We start from the raw sequence: 21,811 nt of genomic DNA on the forward strand, positions 1-21,811 counted from the left end.
ATACAGAGCTCTGCACTTCTCTCCTCTCTCTTCCAAAAACACATACTACAAAAATAAAATGAAATGAAATGTATGTGCATTTGCCCTCTTAGAACTATGATTCTTAATTTTTTTTTTTTTTCCCCCTTCCTTTCTTTGGAAGCGAATCGCCAGTATGGAAACAGTGTGTAAAGCAAGCTTGGAGGGAGGAAAGAGTTAATTGCTTTTAAGGCCCTGCAATAGAGAATTATGGTTTGAAAGATAGAGGCTGGACAGCTGGGTTTGCTGGGGTATTTTTAAATGCATTAATGCAGGCTCCAATCACTCGGCCATGCTTGACCTATTTTTGGCTCAGGCCGACCATTGTTCTATTTCTGTGCCTGTGGGCCATGCTGTTGTTGATTCATATGCAAATGCATTATCACTAGCTTTAGCCAACTTGAGCTGAGAGAGACCAGAGAGGGGGAAGAGACACACACAAACAGATAGGAGAAGGGCACCGGCTGAAGCCACTTGCAGGACTGACTGACTGACGGTTCTTACAACGAAACTCTAGCAGCGTGAGGAACTAAAAGCCAGGTTTAATTGGTTTCTTTTTCTCGTGGGTAGAGTTAATATTTTTCTACTTATTTTGACAAAGCAATAACCCCGAAGCACATTCCTAGTTCCCACCTGCTTTTAGTTTCCGGTGTAGCCTAAACTCCAGAGAGCCTTAGCATCCACTCGGTCCTTTCTGCTTTGTACACAGGTTGGTAACGTGGGAAAAGTGTCCAGGTCTTTTGAAAAGTGTGTGTTAACAGAGAGGAAACCATTGTTGAAGCTGTTCCTCTGCTTCTTTTCCTCGGGGTGGAGGGAGGACCAGCCAGGGTAACTCCTGGGGCCCGTATACTGAGCAGCGATGAATCTTTCAGTAGCTGAAGTAAGAGTGATTGGAATATGCTGCAGACAATTTACGAGACTGACTCGTGTTTTTCTTCAGATGGGGTGGCTGGACGAGAGCAGCTCTTGGCTCAGCAGAGAATGCACAGTATGATCAGCTCAGGTAAGACCCTTTTTTCATAACTGAGACCTTTTTCGCGTGAAAAGGGGCTGACTTGGGAAATGAAGCTCTGGAAATCACCTCTGTTAAGGGTTTGCTGCTTTTTGGTGTTGATGTTGCTATTTTCTTGGCGTCTGGAGGGTTTTAGATCCCTTCCATTACTGTTTCTGTGAATATTCAGTCTGCTTAGGGACAGGCTGCTTCTGAATGAAATCTCTAAGCTTCTGATGAAGGATGGGACTGAGATAAGTAAAATGTACTTGGGGGTGTTTTGCCTGACTATGCCACTAGAAAAAGGAGATATGTACTGATTGTAGGAGTATTCTAATGGGACTTTAAAATAATCAGGTAAGTTCATATCGGGGCTGCAGCTTACACTGCAGTCTCCTCTAGCCGGATGATTTTATATTTACAGTGTGCCTACAGAAGCACATCTATTTATAGACCTACCTTCTGAAATGTGTTTGCTACAGGAGTTGTGAAGGTAGTTTTAATGTGGCTTTTTCTCCTAAGCCCAAAATGAAACTGCTTAAGGATGAAATAAAATTATTATTAGCAGATGGTTATTTTAATTTTCTTCAAAACATTTGGGGAGTCTAGCATTGTCAGGCAGATGCAAGGGCATGACACACATAGAAAGGTGTTATATGCAGGTGCAACGTTTTAAAGAATAGTAGTAACAGATTCCGACTTTTAGTTTCCCCGTGTATGTGCTTGTGCCTTCAAGGAGCTGTGCTGATGGAAGATGAAGCTTGTCAACTTTATCAATTTCTGTTTGTTAAAAGAGCAGACTCTCCAGGCGATGGCACATACTTGTAATTGTTGCTTTTCACATTTATTCCCTACAACTAGTTCCTAAAGCTTGAGGGACTTTTTGTTTTGGTTCTCTTCTGAGTGCTTCCATCTAAATTGGCTTAAAGTTCTCCCTCACATCTTCTGTGTTCCTATGTGTACTTAATCGTAATTATAGATCAGCACCTAGATTTCCATGATAAGAATGCGGCATGTCTACTTGGTAGAGCTAGAATGGAAAGAAATATTCCACAGGTAGGCATAATGTCTGTTTTAGTACTGAACACCTTCTCATCTCTGGATCTATGTTTGAAGCAAGTTTTTTTAAACCTTGGTTACTTAGGACGATTTTAAGGTCCTTCTGTTGACCCCAGTTTTTCAATGAATCAGAATAAAATAGCAATTTTGTGTAATTTGGTGTGTTTACACTTAAGTAACAGGACTTAACATTAATTAGTAGTGCCTGCTTATCGAAAGCAAATGTACCAGAATTTCATTATGGTTTATTATCTTTGTGGCTGTAAAGTTGACAAAAGCTTGCGGAGGGGTCAGCCGGCATGTCTCTGATGGAACTGGTCACTTAGCATTTTATTTTTTAAATATCCACCAACTCTATTAAAATTACTATTTTAGATGTCTTTTCAGTACTACACTTTATGCTTTTAGTCCTTACCTCTGTGTTACAAGTTTACTATTTCTTTCACGTGGTAGAAACAAAGCTGTGCCTTTCAAGCAGATACTGTCTGCTGGCATTGAACCTTGCTACAGGTGTTTGCAAGCTTCACTGTTTCTCAGCGTCTTTGATAATCATACATAAATTTACTCCAATTTCAGTTGAGATTGTCATTTTCCTGACATTTAATGATTTTTATACAAAGCAACAGTATTTTCAAGCAGGGAAGCGCTTGAGACTGTCTGTGCTATTGTCAGTTTTACAGGAAGCAACATTTAAGCACCAGCTGTTAAACGAAAAGTGATGTCAATTGACATCAACTCCCAAACCTGTCTGATATAAATAAGGAAAAACTCCAAGTTCTATTTATTTTAAAAATTTGAACATAAAAACATTTGCATTCTTCCCACCATGTCCTGTAACATTTGATTTTGTTTAATATATTATTATATGCCCTTAAATTTAATTCCCCTAGTTATTATTGTATACTTCTGAGACAGTGGGTCTCAACGGTGCTGTCACCAGGAGTATTTTACAAAATACCGATGTCTGGGTTCACCCCTAGAGTTTCTGCTTTAAACGGTATTAGAAACATCCTGGACATTGGGATTTTAAAAATCCTGAGCAATTCTAATATGCAGCAAACTTTGGGTATGGCTGATACAGGGGAAGGGGGAGGTGATGGTGATGCATATCAATAGGGTTTGCCCTTTAAGTTAATTGCTAAATTAGGGGTGTGTTTGTCCACATTTAGCTACAAATCTTGTTCAACTCGCTTTTGGACCAGTGGCAGGGATGTGATCGATAGGCTTAGAAATGGATGGAGTCTTTGGATCTGAAAGAGAAAAAGATATATTGTAGCAGTGCAGGGTGGAGGGGGCACTGCTCGAGGAGTAGAAAGCTCTGTGTTCTAGCTAGAGCTCTGCTGCTAACCAGTTGTGGAACTGGTTTACTCACCTGTAAACTGAAGAATAATGATGTCCTCCTGCTTACCTCTTGGCATTTCTGTGAAGTTCAAAGGTAACATGTCATTAACGTGTGCACTCACTGTTATTATTGCTATTTTTAATGAATGAACCTGGGTTTCTGGCTCTTCAATACCAAGGTCTATCTTGCTGAATGAGCCAGATGAGCTAGATTGCATGTCACATGGGGGAATGACTTTTAGTTTTGATAAATTTTCTTTAGTTATCTTTATAAGATAACTAAAAAGCTGATTTATAATCAGCTTTTTGTTTTGTTTCCCTGCTCTGATAAGAATTGAATTCTTTCCTTGGGCTAATGGTGACTTTAAATCAGAGTAGCATGGGTATGTGTGTATTTTCTGTGAAATGTCTTCTTAATAGTCAAAGGCAAAGAAGCTTCAGAATATGTAATTGAACAGTGAGACCCCAACAGCAGATTTCTTGAGATTAACTGTTTAAAAAGCTTTGTTTTGTTGTTAGTCGTTGCATTAGAGTTCCCATTTGTTTTTCTAGTTGTATTGGATACTATGCCTTAAGCTAGATGACTTTTTTCTTCAGAGCTCTTTATATACTATTAAATTGCAAGTGTTTTATATGGTTCCATTTTTTTCCTAATACTGACCCAGCCAGGCTAGACATCTAAAGTAGAATTAGGTTCTACAATGTAGTCTGTTAATATCTTTTTAATAAAAAGCTTTATAATATTGAATCTCGGAATTTGGTACGAGTGACACATTTTGCCAGGTCAGTCTCCACTTTTGTGGCTTGTGTGGGCCAATATAAGTGATAACTGGCAGAAGCTGAAGCATGTGCAAACATTGACTCAGGTCACTCAGCAGTAGCTGGCAGAATTCGGGGTGTTCTGTTGCCAGGCATGTTGCTTAATGCGTTGGACAGCAGAGCTTTCCAGACAATATTGGAATGATTATTATGAAAGAATTTCCTAGAGTTTGTACAGCATCAGTGTAAAATACGTTTACAATAAGGAAAAGTCGTGTTTTCACTATGCATTCTTATTTTTGGGTACAAAAGAAAAACATTTAAATCTAAATTCTGAATTTCTTTTAAGGAAAATGTTTCTTCACCCTTTCAGAATCCTTTTATCCCCGTGGTATGTATTGTCGAGGGAAAAGGAATATTTTAGATTCAGTAGTCATTTATGTCTACTTGGAAAGCAGAATCTAATTATGAAAATGTAAGTCTGTGAAATGCTCCTGTCATGTCAAGAATCACTTCTGGTATTCCCCATAATTACTATTTTTGCTGTTCTCTAACTCAGGTTATCTTCACTTACAAGGCTGTTATCAATTGAAATATTTGATACGTAGCAATCAAAAACCTAGATATAAGTAGGCCCATTGAGGATGGGGACAAGAATGAGTATTTTCTTTTTCTGTGGGTGACACAGGTGGCATAATTGTTGCTATGTGCTTTAAGTAAGAAAATTCAATACAACTCCTCACAAAAATATAATAAGCCCAAATTCTGAATTTAAAGCGGTGAGTTTTGATTTTGGAGATGAGAAATTTGTAAATGTACGACATAATGTCTCACCACAGATAGATGATGAAGTGACCCTAAAATAGTATAAGCCAGCAACCCACCCCCAACCCCATACACAATACTCAGCACTGACTGAGCAAAGAAAATGATATGACCTAATGCAACATATCTCAGAAACTGGTAATCAAGGGAAAAAGGGAAGCAGGGATCTTTGATCAGAACAGAGAGACTTAACAGGGCCTGAATCCTGTTCCTCCTTAGAATTTTACTGACAAGAGGACAACTTCCTGAAAATTCTCACTAACGTTCCCGTATCTGGAGAGAAGCAAACTGAGTGGATATCCTCAGCTTTTGGTGGCGGTGGTGTTTTTTCTTGTAACTGAGGAATAGTAGAAAGGATTCTGGAAGAGAAACTGGTGAAATGGAGGAAGGTGAACAAACACTGCGTCTCTGGAGAAATGAAGACTTCAGAGCAACACTCTAAATTGGAAAAATGACCGATAGCTCTTTGCAACGAAATACCCTTCCCCAACTAATCTTATAGATCCCACCAAGAAAAAAAAAATCAACCTCACTGAATCCATGGAATTGTCTAATAATTGCTCCCCACAAATAGCACCTTAATAGGAAAATAAATTCCATAAAATGAGAGCTCAGAGATGAGATGATATTGATAAAACAGTAGAATGGGATGAAAAGGATATTTTAGGTCTAGGGAAACAAACTTAGAATGAAAACATGATGATTCTAGAAGGGAAGTACTCATTAGAAATGGCGCGAAACAATAGGTACCAGTGGCAATCTTTACCAACAAAGAGGAAAGGCTGGAGACAGAGGGAATGAAAAAGGAAAATGGATTAAAGCAATTGGAGAGAAGTCAATAATAAGAAAGACAAAGACAATGTAACGAAAAGATTATTTATGTCCTTGAAGTTGATATTCCAAAACGTTGAAATAGAAGATCACTTTGTAAAAATGAAGAGATTATTTCAGGGAAAAGGAAAAAAGAAAAAAATCTGCAGATTGATAGAACTCCCGTCTTTTAGGAAAATTTGCAGCAAGTGCTCAGCACAGAGACATAGCCTAACTGGGCTATTGAATTTCAAATGATAAATAATTCCTCAGGGGTTCAGGCAGGTAAGGCAAAGATCTACAGTGGGGGAGAGTGGGGAGGAAGGGAATGTGTGAAACTCTAGAAGGCTTATCAAACTTATCCAGCGCTCAGTGCCAGAAGATAATGGAGAAAAATCTCTGAAGCTGAAAAAGAAGTACAACACAGGGTTCCACCCAGGGCAGATGTTATTAAAGTATAGAGAAAATAGGTAGGCAAGTTCGACATTCTCAAACATGACCTAGACTGCTTGACAGGGAAGCCCACTCGATGACAAAATGAGCTTGAAACAAAAGCAAAAAATGAAATTCAGTCGGAAGTAGAGAAAGCATAGTAAGGTTAATGGGGCAAAAATTGAATCCTTTTTAAACAACTATGAGATTGTGCTTGTAGGAGGGAAAGCAAATTTTATGAAGTAGGGCAATGAAAAAATATTCATAAAGCTCTCATCCATATGAGGCACTGGGGAGAGGTGAAATGCAAGGATGTGTGAAAGTGCTAATATCATCTTTCTGAGCAGGGACAGACTCCCTGCTGCTTAAAATAGAAACACGTGGTTAAAAAAAAAGATCTAAATACTGATTTCTTTTTAGTAGTGTCTTCGTTTAATCTTAGAGATATCTTTTTGGAAATAGTACCTCATATAGGAAGGAAGCATTTAGTATGTTTATAGTCCCTTCAGTTACAGTTTTTTATTATTAAATTCATTTAAATTTAATGTTTTTTAAATAAAAATAACTTTGGTGATATGATCTCATTTTATAAGAGTATTATTTTATTTATCAATCTCCCAGAATAATTCATATATAAATAGAAGGAAATCAGGAAAAACTGTGTGGAGGTGGTCGGAGGGGAGCTTTGGTTTCCATTGTCATGAGTTTTTGCCTTTTGTATGAATTTTTATAATATGCATATATTTTCTAAAGTGTTTCTTACACACCCACACATGAAGCTACTATGCCAAAATACTAACAGTGATTAACTGTAAGTAGTAGGTATATAAGCTAGGTTGTCTCCCATCACGAGTAACAGAAAATCGTATTCGAAGTAACAATGACAAGGGAATTTATCATTTAGTGAAATAGCATGGTACTCAGGCAGCACCGGGGGGGTCAGTAATATCAACAGGTTCTTCAAACTGTTCTTCTCTGCTGGCCTGAGAGTTTGTATCGTCCTAAGTCTGTTTCCTCCAATAGTCTCAGATTGATTGCAGCAGTTCCAGACGTTGTCTACATGCACGGTAAATTCCAGAGACATAGATGAGAAAACTTTTGCTTCCTTGGATGTTTTCTTAAGGAAAGAAGATTTTTACCCAAAATTTCTCTAGCAGGTTTTCCTTCATAACTCATTGACCAAAAGAGCATCATCTGCCCATATATTAGCAAGTCATTGAAAAGAAGAATGAGACCCTTATGATAGCTCCTTAGGACCATGACTGAGCCAGGGAGGGTGGAGGCTACAGCTAATAATCTAGTTTCTATAAGGAAGAAGAAAGGGTGAGCAGAATAGATGTTGGCTAGGCACCACAGTATTTGCTACAGTGTTTGTTGGTGGTTGGAATTTTCTTCTTTGTAATTTTCTTTAGTTTTTAATTTCTCAAAATACAAATAAGTGAAGGAAGTGGGCTATGCAATTTCTCTTTCAATTGAATTGTGTTACTTCATTTTCATGAAGATATGCATCCATTTAAACACCAATAAAATTTTTTAATAGTATTGAATAGAAATTAATTGTGGAAGAAGACTGTATGCCTCTAGGTTGCAAGTCATTTTTTTAGAAAGGAGGAAAATCAACATTGTGGACTGGTGCATTACAAGCATTTATTAGAAATTTGAGTAAAATATTCATTTCTTGTTGGATTTGAGGGATACAGAAAACATTAACAGAAATTTATCTCATAATATGTAAACTTTTCGGTATATTAAGGAGCGTTTTCTTTAAAATATTCAGAATGCAATTTCTTTGCCAGTATGTTGTTACAGTTATTACATTTTCAGAGTAATGAACAATTTTAACAATCTGGGATGGTAACTACATTTTAACTTTTTTTTTTTCCTGAATTGGAATACTTTGAAAACAATTTAATTGGAATAAAAGCCCATGAAAATGACTTTTAGAACAAGCCTTCTTTAGATGAAATTCAAAGATATTTTGGCATGTGCTTCAAAACAGTGTGTCAGTGCCATGGTCTATCCCATTCTTCAAAGGAAGTTGAGGTTCTAGTGGTTATTAGCTTGGGAGGCGAAATGCCCTTAAAACGGACAGTTTTCCCTTTTGTAATCTTGGGAGATTGATAGTTGGGATATGAAAGGACAAGAAAATACCTTGTTCCCACTAGTTCCATTCTTCTTCCACTAAGTCAGTTGCACAAAACAAATTTAATTTAAACAAGTGTTTTTACAATATTAAATGACGTATACTTTGTAGTGTTATCAGAGAACATTTTGTTTCGGTGCTTCATGAATACAAAACTAAATCATTCTTATGTTTTATAAAAATATCAGTTCTATTCATTATTTCCATGTTAAATTTTCCATAGTGATGGGCCTTTTATATATGGTGTTTAAAAAATACCCAATAATTAAATCCAATGAAAACTACATTTAAGGAAGAAGGAAATTTACCAAACCACAGAGTGTAACTAGTCATTTACTTATGATTAAACTCTTTGCATGTTGATAAGGTTGGAAATACCCCAGAACGTCACTTTTTTGCTTCTTCCCCTCATGGTCTACCACTTGTGTTTGAGATGTTCAATTCGTAATTTATATTCAGTATTGACACAATTGTAGCCATGTGGATGTCATTTTTAATTATTCGAGGTAAGTTTTGGTGGGTGGCTAAGGCAAGACATTTCCAAACTCGGTTAAAATATGAGAATGTCATATAGTTTTTTCAAAATTTGAAATTCAAAGCAAGCAAAAAAAGAAAGCTGGGAAAATTTCACTGAATTTCCATTAAATTACATTGTGGCCTGGGAGTTCTTGCTTTAGTAGATACACGTTTACCCAGAAAGTTTTCAGGGAACCCCACATAAGGTGAACTAGAAAAGCTCTTGGTGAATTGAACTCGATTTTAAGTTTTATTTGTGGTGATGTTTTTTGAATCTGCTTACAAATAGAATTCAACTATGTATTTTGAGTCTGTGATTTTATATCAGGAACTACTCATTTTAGATTAGAAATAACAATTATCAGTATTAGTTAACATTTTTATGGTTTTTCTGCCACATTCCACTCTGATCCAGTTGTTTAGTCTCAGTTTAGGAGGTCAGTGATTGGACCTATATATTCTCACCTGTTTTTAAAAAAATCATTGTCATTCTTATTATTGATATAATGAGCTAATGTTTCAAAGCTTTTTCTGTACCAGGCATTGTTTTATCATTTAATACTCTCCACAGCTTGAAGCGGTATACAATAGTTGTAGCATATTTTGCAGATGAGGACATAGTTTCAGTGAACTTACTGATGGTCATCATGGCTAGGAGCTGGCAGGGTCAGGTATGAACTTGTGCTTGTTTACCATGTCCCTGCCACTTTTTCTCAAAGAGAAAAATATTTAACATAGGATAATGTTTTTCACATCTGTTTGGTGCTAAAAATGTGGAGTCAACTGTACTTACAGACAAACATCTAGGTACACTTCTTAGTCCTGGGATGTTTACAGCCCACATAAGCAAATCTGTTGAAAGGCTTTCTGGAACAGCCTTACTTCACAGTTCCAGAGCTTGATAATTAAATTGGAGTAAGTTAACAAGATTCCAAGCTGAGTCCAACTTAAGGCAACCTCCAGAATTCCATGAGATTGATAATATATGGAGTAATGAGCAGACACTGGACAGAACCAATATTCCCAATGCAGTTTGCCATTGCTCACAGTAACATCTCACTAAGCATAAAGGTAAGGTTTATAGCACTTCAAAAGAACACGATTATTAATGTATTTTAGCTGGAGAAAGTTTTTTTTTTCAAATGTTAGCACCGTGGGGCTCAGTTTCTTTCAACCAAAGTATTTCAATTATACCCACCCTGGTCTTTACCTAGAAATGGGGGCAAGGAGAGGTTAATAAAGTTTGCATCTCCACTCAAGTCCTGCTTTCAACATGCAGTGTCAAATTTTTGAGCCAAAGAATGATCTAACAAAATTTAGATTCTGCCTGTTTTGAATATATATTGGTCCAATTTGGGTCCAATTTGTACATTTGGGGTGAAAATTGGATGGAAGTGTCCAATTTGATATTACATTTTTCTTTATCTTGAGTTAAATTTTATTTCTTTGGATGAATATTGTATGTTCTGTAGGTGGCTTATGCATAAAATTCACCAATTAGATGCTAATCCAGTTATTCAAGACCCAACTCTTTGGTTTCCATCAACTGATTTTTATAATTATTTGCTCTGAGAATCTCAAGCCATCTTTATGAATCAATACATTGTAAAAGCATTATTGATTGTCATGTTAATGACCAACATAATTTATTGCCTTCCTAAGGAAAGAAGCTTTCGGAAGATCATTAAATGCATTAAAATCTACAAATGCCCACATGTCTGTGGCTCTCTTTAGCAGGCTGACTCCTTTGGGTCAGTTATTCTTAGCTCCGTATTTCTATCTTATGGCATCGCAGGTCTAAGATTAGCTTGTTAGGCGTTATCATGCCATCTGAGTTACCTCCTAATATAACTCTACACTGGAATGATTATTTATAGAAAGAGCATTCTGTCATTTTTGGGTTATTTCTAGTAGTTTAAATAAAGAAGAATAACATTCAAGTGAAACCACAGATTCCTTCCTGCTGCCAAAACAACATGATAACTGTCTGCTTAAGGGGCAATAATGTTTAAATGTGTGCTTAGGGTGATTGCAGAATTCTTTTTATCACTGCCACTCTGACAGAAAGGAGAGGCCTTCGGATAGTGATGTATAATGCTTATGGAAAGGCAGAGAGGCAGCCTTGATGCTTTCTGTCACAGAGCACAGAAGACTCTGGTTGATGATGACAACATGAGACACTCAGGGTTTATTTTTAGAAACAGACATTGCTAAGCTCTCTGTTTGGTGTTAATATGGCTCATAAACAGGGCTCCTTGCTGTTGACCCTTCCAGTAAAAATGACATTTTATACACCCATACACACACGCACAACCTTTTTTTTTCTTTTTTTACTTTGTGAGAATGACTCTGTTATTAATAAAAATATTAGAAATTTTTAAAGCTAGTAAGTCTAAATTCTATTAAATTCCTCTAGTAAATATATATTATTTTTAAAATCCCATGAAGATTGGGCTTAAGAGATGGTTTATGAAAGACAATTGAATGTTTTAAGTACAGTGAATATACAGGTTGGCTGTAAGGCGTGGAAAAATTGGTGAATATACATCCTAAATGACTTTTAATAATACATTACAGTGCCTGTAAAATATATCATCTGTGCTTCTGGTTTTATTGTGGCAATATATAAAATAAAGCTATAAAAGATTATAATTATGATGCATTCATGTAAGTTACTGATTTTAAATAGATGAAATAAAATCTTAATATATATTTTTAAAAGTTGATACAAGCCTCTGTTAGTTGTTTTCGTATACCTAACTCTTGATGAGACCAACATTTCATGTACGGTAAAATGTACAGTTTCACATTTGAGAACTCTTCTCTTACCTTACTTAAACTGTGCACTTAATTCAGAACTTAGTAATTGATATTTTGCTTTAAAATTAGAATTGTGATTTTAATCTGTTAAATTTACATTTCGTGTTTCCTGATTATTAACTTATCATTAGATGATGAAATGTTAAAGTGGTATGTTTCATATTACACCTTAGTCAAAATGCTTTAGAATGAATAATTTAGAGCTCTGTAGGAATATTCATAATTTTGTTACCAATTATTTACTGAAAAAACATATTATCTTTTTAAAAGAAATATTTTTGTGCTTGTGCTCAATACAAGGAATCCACTGATCATTAAGAATTTTCAAAATGATGAATAAAAACAGGAAACACACAGCAATTCAAGTGTATTCTCAAGGAAGCCAAGATGTAAATAAATTCAGAGGGGTGGAAGTAGAAGCAATTATAGGAACCAGTTGCATCCCAACCACTCTTAATTAGCAGGTTGAAGGTTTGGGGAGGGTGATGTAATTGTTTGAAGCTTTGGAAGCTGAGGCACAACAGTCATTCATCTGTCCATCTTTTCACTCAAAAATATTTGAGAGTCATCCATGAGCCAGGTACTGTTCTAGGAATAGAGGCTCTACCTATGAAACAGGACAAGGAGACACATTGTAGACTGTTCAACTGAATGACAGATGGATAAGGCTACTTCAGATAGTAATAAGTACTAAGGGAAAACAAAATAGAAAAATGGGATAGAAAGTGACTGGTAGCAGGGGTGGTATTAGCTATGGTAGTCAAGTAAAGCCTTTTGAGGATGCTAAGATATGAAGAACATCTTCCCAATGAAAGTAGGTTTTCCATCAACATTGCATTTGGGGAACTTTTATCAGCAGGTCAATGAGAAAGCCCCAGGGAAAGGCGGTTGGCTGTGATTCTCTCTAGTTTCCAAGGAGACTGTGGATGAGCTCTTCCTAGGGTTAATGCTGTTGACTGGAAATTAAGGACCTTGTAGAACTCCTTACCTTGCTCCTTCCTAAAGATTCATCTTTGCCCCTATTCAGACTCTTACCACAACTGTGCTGAAACTTCTTACCCAAGCAGTATGAACCATCCTAGTAGCTTAGTGAATAATTCCTCTTCCCTGGGGGCCAAAAAGAAGGGGAACAATATGTCCTCATAGGGAAGAAGAGAAGTCTGAGAACATTTTCTCATGAACACAATATTGCACATTTTTTAAGGGGTATAAAATACAGTATAAATTACAGTATTTATTGAGCACCTACAGTATGCCAGGTACCTAATTCAGGGAAATCATGGGTCAAATAGCGACCTTGTTAGGTGGCTGTAGAACTGTAACTCACAAACAAAATGTTTGGAGTACATAATCTTCCTTGTGTTGGCTAGTGAATAGATTTGTGACAAATTGTTGCAATAGTTGAGCAAGGAAGTACTTCATGGAGGTGTTAGACCTATTTTTAAAAAAGAAGAAACAGCAGTGTGCTGGGAGCTGTTTTCCCCACATGTTCCTCTCTGTCCTGGATAGGGAACAATGATGGTTACACATAGTAGAATGCACAAACATTTTTGAGGGACTGACACATTATCTCACATGCTTGATGCCTCATGGGGTTTTCCCTCAACATTCCAATTGGTCTAAGTCAAATGGAATGAAAGCACAATTAGAATAGAGCAGGAAGTGTTCTGAGGCTATTTTAAACTCCACTGACATGCCTTGTGGAAGGGATGGGGAAACCTTTATTAGCGGATAGGTGAGAGAGCCAGGGGAAGGCTGTCAGCTACAATTTTTCTCTAGCCTCAAGAAGACTGGGACTGAGCCAGACTCCTGGCCAACATGCTTTGTTGGATTCAGAGTGTAGCTGTGAAAATAGTTAATAGCTACCTTCTTTTTTTTCTCCAAGGATTGTCTTATTCAATCAATATTTATTGAGTACTTGACAGCTATATTTTTAAGCTAGATTTCTTGTTTATCTGTTATTATTGTTTATATATTTAATCAGCTATTTCCCTTTTCTGAAATACCCTTCTGCTTTTTTCCACCTAGTATTCACTGGAGAAATTCTAACTCTTGCAAAGCTCAGTTCAAATGTCTCTATATCTCTAAATTTTCCCCAATACCCTGCAGTACTTCCGCAGTCATAATATTAATCTCTATTCTCTCCTCTCTGTCTTCTCTCTCCTCTCCATCCCCAATAATCCTTAATTACTCCCTTAGAACATGCCCATTTTCTGTCTTTTTTTTTTTTTTTTTTTTTTTTTGTGGTATGCGGGCCTCCCTCTGTTGTGGCCTCTCCCGTTGCGGAGCACAGGCTCCGGACGCGCAGGCTCGGCGGCCATGGCTCACGGGCCCAGCCGCTCCGCGGCATGTGGGATCCTCCCAGACCGGGGCGCGAACCCGGTTCCCCTGCATCGGCAGGCGGACGCGCAACCACTGCGCCACCAGGGAAGCCCCCATTTTCTGTCTTATACTGTGGTTATTTATGTACGTGTGTCTCCATCCCCCCCAATTAGTTATGTGCTCCAAGAGGAAAAGGATCATGTTTTACTTCTATTTTTATTCCCTGCAGTGCCTAGCACATAATTGATCCCTGAGCCTATTTTTAAATGAATGAATGAATGATTAAATAGTACAGTGGTATTGTACACAGTCTGTTTTTGATTTTTTGAAATGTTTCCTTCTTTTATGTAGAAAATAAGTCCTCAGTTATTTGTAAATTTGAAAAATACAGACTTTTGAGGATGTTAGAAACTTTGACTCAAAAATTTAAATTATTCTTTATAGAATGTAAGTCAAGAATGATCCCCAGTGCTTCGACAATATGTATATGAACCTTTAAATGTTTCAATTATTCTTAACAAAGGGAATTTTGGAATATTCTTACTTGAGTTGATTTTTCAATGAATAATACCAATAGAAATTTCATAAGCTACGTGTCTGCATTCAAAATGTTGTGTGAAATAGCTAATTTAAGACTGCCTGAATGTAAATGCACTCTTTTTTATCCAAGGAGAAGAGTAAATTTGGTTGTGCAGATAATTACAGGTGTACTTTTATATTATTCAGACACCATTTCACATTTAATCCTATTTTTCTCTTTGTGATATTTTTTATGTAAAGACAGTTTTCTTAGATAAAGGACAAAAATGAATGGATTTTTGGGTTAACAACAGTATCAATTTGAAACCGTTCTGCACCTTGCATTGCTATTTAGAACTCATCTTCATTTCTTCAGTCACTATTTAATTGGCTATGTTCTTTGAGAAGGGGGCAATGAAAGAAGATTTTTTTTTTTTGGTAAACACTTTACTGATCAAATTTTGAATGCCAAAGGTATCAGTAATTTAAAAAATTATCTGAAGTAAAATGTCAGAACAGGGAATTCACAGAGTGAGATACTAAGGAAAAACAGATGGAAGGAATGAATCAATCTGTATACAGAGCTATTCAAGGAGAAGAATGAAATAAATATATTTATGTCTTAGTGGGAGAGGAATTATGAAAAGAATAGATATAACATATGTGGGGAAAAGACACATAATTTTTTGTGGTAGTCCTTTTGCCCTGGTTTAGGCTTGAACTCAGCACAAGTTAGGATAAATTAAGGGCATTAAGGCTCAGAAAATTAATTGAGTGGTTAAAAATATAAGTATGAGCCAAAAAAGGAGTTGGATAATAAAACAAAATTTTGCAACCTAGCCATTGAACTCAGCTTAGTAGAGCACAGGGAATGAATGCATGCCCATGTTCTCTCAGTGACTTTGCAAATCCTGCCAATTGTATTTTCTCATCATTAGGAACCCAAGTTAAGTTTCTAAGTGCTGTAATAATCATTTTGAGATGGAACAAATCAAGGTTGGTTGACCTTGCATTCAGAAGTTTCTCATTCTTATATTAACCATTACCAAGAAATAAGGATTTGTTCAAGCAAAACTCCAAAGGAATATAATTTTAAAGCTATAAACACAGTAAATTGAAAACACTCATTTGTTTTCTTTTCTGAAGATGAACAAAAAATGTTAAAAAAAATTACCTTGGTATCAACTTAACCTAACTTGTATATTGTAAGAAGGAAAACAGTATAAACAATCTCAGGCAACTGATGATTAAACATAATAAAAACAATGCCCCTAGTTTAAAATCACCTCCTTCAGATTTTAATCAAGAGTCAACTCTCACTATTCATTATCCCAATAATTAAATGGAAATTACCTCCACATCATTATCCTGGAAAGATTAATGATTCTTTAAAAAAAAATTTTTTTTTCAGCAGATAGTGATAAACCTGAATATGGATATAACTTTAGAAAACCTTATTAGTTCATTTTTAGATGACTAGAAAATATATTAAATTGCTTTGTAGACAAGGGAAGAGAACATCTTTCTATTTCATTATCTACTGCCCAGTCATGTTCCTTGGGTACTGAACCAAAATGGGGTAGAGACTATTTTTATGCTTCACCAATCATATATGTGAGAACCATTTTTCCCACATCCCTGCCATCACTGAATATTGTCAGATTTTAGATATTTTTATCAAATTGAGAGATGAAAAATGGCACAACATTACTTTTTTATGTGAATTTCAGTGATTACTGGTGGAGCTGAATGGTTCTCATATGTTATTAGCCATTTGGATTTTCTTTTATGGAGAAATAATTTCACCAGAATGCTTAAAGGGAAAAAGTCTATCAGTGAATGTCACCTGTTAACAGACTAAAGGAAAAACCAATATGATCATTTCATTAGATGCAGAAAAACATTTGATAAAATGCAGTACCTTTCCAGAATAGAAACTCTGTTAAACTAAGAATAGAAGAGAAAAGTAAGTGTTATAAATCAAAACCCTATCTGAAACTTTATATTTAATGGTAAAATTAAAACACATTCTCTAGGGCTTCCCTGGTGGCGCAGTGGTTGAGAGTCCGCCTGCCGATGCAGGGGACACGGGTTCGTGCCCCGGTCCGGGAAGATCCCACATGCCGCGGAGCGGCTGGGCCCGTGAGCCGTGGCCGCTGAGACTGCGCCTCCGTAGCCTGTGCTCTGCAACGGGAGAGACCACAACAGTGGGAGGCCCGCGTACCACAAAAAACAAAACAAAAAAAAACATTCTCTTTTATGTCAAGAACTTTGTCTTTGGAGGTCCTAGTCGATGTTCTAAAACATAAACATTCAACAAGAGATATAAGATTTTTAAAGGGAAAGAAACTAATTGAACTAATAAAGAGCTCAGTTTAGATTGCTCAGTACAAGTTCAATACAACATAAAAAATTGAAAAGATTGTTTTATGCCAGAAATAACCAAGCACAAAATGTAATAAAAATGATAGCATTTATAAATACCAACTGAAATTTTTATGGAGAAATTGATAAAATTACTGAGGGCATATAAGAAAACTAGAAAAAAATTGAGTTATTCCGTGACCATGAATAGGAAGACTACTTTTAAAAATTAATTATTCCAAAATTCATCTATAAATCTTTGTTTTTAAAACAGCTAACTTTAAAAAAAATAGACCATTCATAATTCAAAAGTTAAATGTACTTAATATGATTATATAGTAAGTAACCTATGTGTTATTATATAGTCTGCAACTCTCACTTCTTTTCCATTTCCAGCAGCCATTCAGTTCCCTGCTTCAGATAGCCTGATATCAATTTCTTCTGTTTTTTGTATGTTAGTACAAATTCAGATAAAATCCTAACAGGGTCTGTCAGAGAACATGGTATACTAAATTCTAAAATGCGAATGTAAGAGTAAGTGTGGCAATTTTGTAAAACAACAGATTAGAAGAAGAAGGGTAGCTACCAAGTCATACAAAGTTGTATTAATTATGATTGTTTGGTTTGGGCAGGGACACAGTTGCATAGATCAAAGGACAAGAATACAGAATTAGTTTTAATATCTTGATGTATGGCAGTCAGAGTTTGCATCACAGATCAATGTCAGAGCACAGACTATTAATTAAATGTTTTGGGAACAATTAATATATTTAACTTGTAAAATTACAGTCAAATGATGCTATATTCAGTATTCTATTTTTATAATACCATTGTTAGCCTGTCCTGTTGGACAGGTTACAACTTAAACTTCTGTAAAGCCAATGTATTGTGTAATGTGTGTAGGGTTTTGCATTTTATGGAGAGATGAGAAGTAATTTTATGAAGATATGGGAAGAATTTTAGTTAATTTAACTAAATTAGGTGCGAGAAGTACTCAGTGTTTATATAGCTCCCCAAGTTTCAAAATATAATTTAAGATTAAATTAAATAAAAAATTCAGATTTAAGAGTACCATTGAGTGAAATAGAGGGATGATAATACAGTCAAGTAAAAAAGGTAGATAGCAGCACTGTCCTGAGTCCTCATCATACAGTAGCTGCTGAGTAGTGCCTAAGAAGACCCATGAGGAAGTGATTTTTTTTCCTAGTTTTACTGAGAAATAATTGACATGCATCACTGTATAAGTTTAAGGCATATAGCAGGATGGTTTGATTTACATCTGTTGTGACATGATTACCACAATAGGTTCAGCTAACATTCACCTCCTCATATAGATACAAAAAAAGAAAAAAGGAAAGAATAAAGGAAAACAATTTTTTCTCCTTGTGATGAGAACTCTTACGATCTACTCTCTTAACTTTGCTGTGTGTCACACAGCAGTGATAGCTGAAGCCATCACATTGTACATCACATCCCTAGTACTTACTTATCTTATAACTGAAGTTTGTACCTTTTGATCACCTTCCTGCAATTCCCCCTCTTCCTCCAGAACACTCCCCCCGATCCATGCTGCCACCATCTCTGGTAACCACAGGTCTGATCTCTTTTTCTATGAGTTTTTAAAAATTCCACATATAAAAGTGAGATCATACATTATTTGTCTTTCTCTGTCTGACTTATTCACTTAGCATAATGCCTTCAAGGTCCATCTATGTTGCTGCAAATGGTAGGATTTCCTCATTTCTTATGGCTGAATAATATTCCATTGAATTGGGTTGGCCAAAAAGTTTGTTCGGGTTTTTCTATAACATCTTACAGAAAAACCCAAATGAACTTTTTCGCCACCCCAGTGTATGTATGTGCAACTTTTTTGTCCATTCATTGTCTGTGGACACTTAGGTTGTTTCCATGTCTTGGCCATTGTAAATAATGCTGTTCTGAACATGAGGGTGCAGATATATTTTTGAGGTAGTGTTTTTGTTATCTTTGAGTATATTCCCAGAAGTGGAATTGCTGGACATGTGGTTGTCCTATTTTTAATTTTTTGAGGATCTTCTGCACTGTATTCCACAATTTACAATCCCACCAACAACAGTGCAGGAGGGTTTGCTTTTCTCCATATCCTCACTGGCATTTGTTATTGCTTGTCTTTTTGATAATAACCATCCTAACAAGTGTGAGGAGATATTCTATGGTGGTTTTAATTTGCAGTTCCTAATGACTGGTGTTGTTGGATGTCTTTTCATTTAACTTTTGTGCTTTCATATATCTCTTTTGGAGAAATGTCTGTTTATGTCCCTTGCCCATTTTTAATTGTTATTTGTTTTTTTGCTGTTGAGTTGAGTTCTTTATATGTTTTGGATATTAACCCCTTATCAGATATATAGTTTGCAAATAGTTTTTCTCCGATCACAGGTTGTCTTTTCACTTTGATGATGGTTTCTTTCGTTGTGCAGAAGCTTTTTAGTTTGATGTAGTCCAACTTGTTTATTTTTTATTTTGTTGCTTATGCTTTAGGTGTCATAAAAAAATTATTACCAAAACCCATGTCAAGGAACTTTGTTCCTATGTTTTCTTCTAGGAGTTTCATGGATTCAGGTCTTACATTTAAGTCTTTAATCCATTTCAAGTTAATTTTTGTGAAAGGTATAAGATATGGGTACAGTTTCATTCTTTTACATGTGTATATCCAATTATCCCAGCACCATGGAGAGACTTTTCTTCATCAAGTATTCTTTGCTCCCTCGTCAAATATTAGTTGACTGTGTATGCTTGGTTTTATTTCTGGCCTCCAGACTCTGTTCCATTGGCTTGTCTTTTTTGTTAATGCCAGTACCATACTATTAGTAGTCTTGATTATAACTTGAAATCAGGAAGTGTGATACCTCCTGCTTTGTTCTTTCTCAGGATTTCCTTGTCTATTTAGGGTCTTTTGTGGTTCCACGTAAATTTTGACTTTTTTCTACTTCTGTAAAAATAATGCCATTGGAATCTTGATAAAGATTGCATTGAATCTGTAGATGGCTTCCAGTAGTATTGACATTTTAAAAATATTAATTTCAAACCATAAATACAGGATACCTTTCCATTAATTTGTGTCTTTTACAGTTTCTTTCATCAATGTAGTTTCAGCACAATCATCTTTTACCTCCTTAGTTAAATTTATTCCTAAGTATTTTATTGTCTTTGATGCTATTATAAATGGATCAATTTCTTTATATTCTTTAACAAAAATTTTTTGTTAATGTATAGAAATGATAGTGATTTTTGTACATTTATTGTGTATCCTGCAACTTTATTGAATTCAGTGATCTAACAGTTTTTTTTGTTGTTGAGTTTAAGATTTCCTATACATAAAATCATTTCATCTGCAAATAGAGACAAATTTTACTTCTTTCTTTTCAATTCTTTTACCTTTTATTTCTTTTTCTTGCCTGAGTGTTTTAGTAGGACTTCCAGTACTATGTTGAATAGAAGCTACGAGAGTGGGCACCCTTTCCTTGTTCCTGATCTTAGAGGAAAAACGTTCAACCTTTCATCACTTGAGTACGATGTTACCCATGGATTTGTCATATATGGCCTTTATTATGTTGGGATATGTTCCTTCTGTGCCTGATTTGTTAAGTGCTTTTATCATCCAAGTGGATGTTGGATTTTGTTGAATGATTTTTGCATCTGTTGAGATGATCATAATTCTTCCTCTGTTCAATCAGTGTGATTCATCAACATTGCATATGTTGCCCTATTCTTGCATCCCAGGGATAGAACCCATTTAATCATGGTGAATGATCCTCTTAATGTGCTGCTGCTGAATTCAGTTTGCTAGTATTTTATTGAGAATATCTGCATCTGTATTCATCTGGAATATGAGCCTACAGTTTTCATTTTTGGTAGTGTACTTTTCTGGTTTTGATATCAGGATAATGCTGGCCTCTTAAAATGAGTTTCGAAATGTTCCCTCCCCAAAAATCCTCTTTGATTTTTTTGGAAGAGTTTGAGAAGGATTGGTGTTAATTCTTCTTTAAATGTTTGGTGAAATTAGCCAGTGAAGCCATTTGGTCCTGCACTTTTCTTTGTTAGGAGATTTTTTTGTTACTGATTAAATCTCCTTACTAGTAATTAGTCTATTTAAATTAGTCAGATTTTCTATTTCTTCCTGATTTGGTCTTGATGAGTTGTGTGTTTCTAAAACTATTTCCATTTCTTCTAGGTTGTACAGTTTGTTTGCATATTGTTGTTCATTATAGGCTCTTAGATTTGGTCTTGATGAGTTGTGTGTTTCTAAAACTATTTCCATTTCTTCTAGGTTGTACAGTTTGTTTGCATATTGTTGTTCATTATAGGCTCTTATTCTTTTTTTTTCTCTTTATTGGAGTATAACTGTTCTACAATGGTGTGTTAGTTTCTGCTTTACAACAAAGTGAATCAGTTATACATATACATATGTTCCCGTATCTCTTCCCTCTTGCGTCTCCCTCCCTCCCACACTCCCTATCCCGCCCCTCTAGGAGGTCACAAAGCACCGAGTTTATCTCCCTGTGCCATGCGACTGCTTCCCACTAACTATCCACCCTACGTTTGGTAGTATATATATGTCCATGCCACTCTCTCACTTCGTCACAGCTTACCCTTCCCCCTCCCCATATCCTCAAGTCCAAGCTCTAGTAGGTCTGTGTTTTATTCCCTTCCTACCCCTAGGCTCTGCATGACATTTTTTTTTTCTTAGATTCCATATATATGTGTTAGCATACGGTATTTGTTTTTCTCCTTCTGACTTACTTCACTCTGTATGACAGACTCTAGGTCCATCCACCTCACTACAAATAACTCAGTTTCGTTTCTTTTTATGGCTGAGTAATATTCCATTGTATATATGTGCCACATCTTCTTTA

General features: G+C 35.9%; 1 protein-coding gene across 22 annotated transcripts in view; it reads left to right on the forward strand.

Annotated features, from left to right (window-relative positions):
* Nucleotides 1–423: 423 nt before the first annotated feature.
* The window catches only part of HDAC9 (histone deacetylase 9), a 604,670-nt gene continuing 583,282 nt past the window's right edge, over nucleotides 424–21,811 (forward strand). For 14 of the 22 annotated variants that reach the window (XM_028490082.2, XM_055085027.1, XM_055085034.1 and 11 more), the window contains exons 1-2: nucleotides 424–727; nucleotides 959–1,021. In XM_028490082.2, the coding sequence (XP_028345883.1) occupies nucleotides 1,000–1,021 (22 nt within the window). In that variant the 5' untranslated portion in view covers nucleotides 424–727; nucleotides 959–999. The remainder of the gene's footprint in view (nucleotides 728–958; nucleotides 1,022–21,811) is intronic. The other 8 variants (XM_024129342.3, XM_024129337.3, XM_024129348.3 and 5 more) reach the window with 5 other exon arrangements.

The sequence above is a fragment of the Physeter macrocephalus genome, chromosome 5 (assembly GCF_002837175.3).
Source record: "Physeter macrocephalus isolate SW-GA chromosome 5, ASM283717v5, whole genome shotgun sequence".
In the NCBI taxonomy this organism is placed as follows: Eukaryota; Metazoa; Chordata; class Mammalia; order Artiodactyla; family Physeteridae; genus Physeter; species Physeter macrocephalus.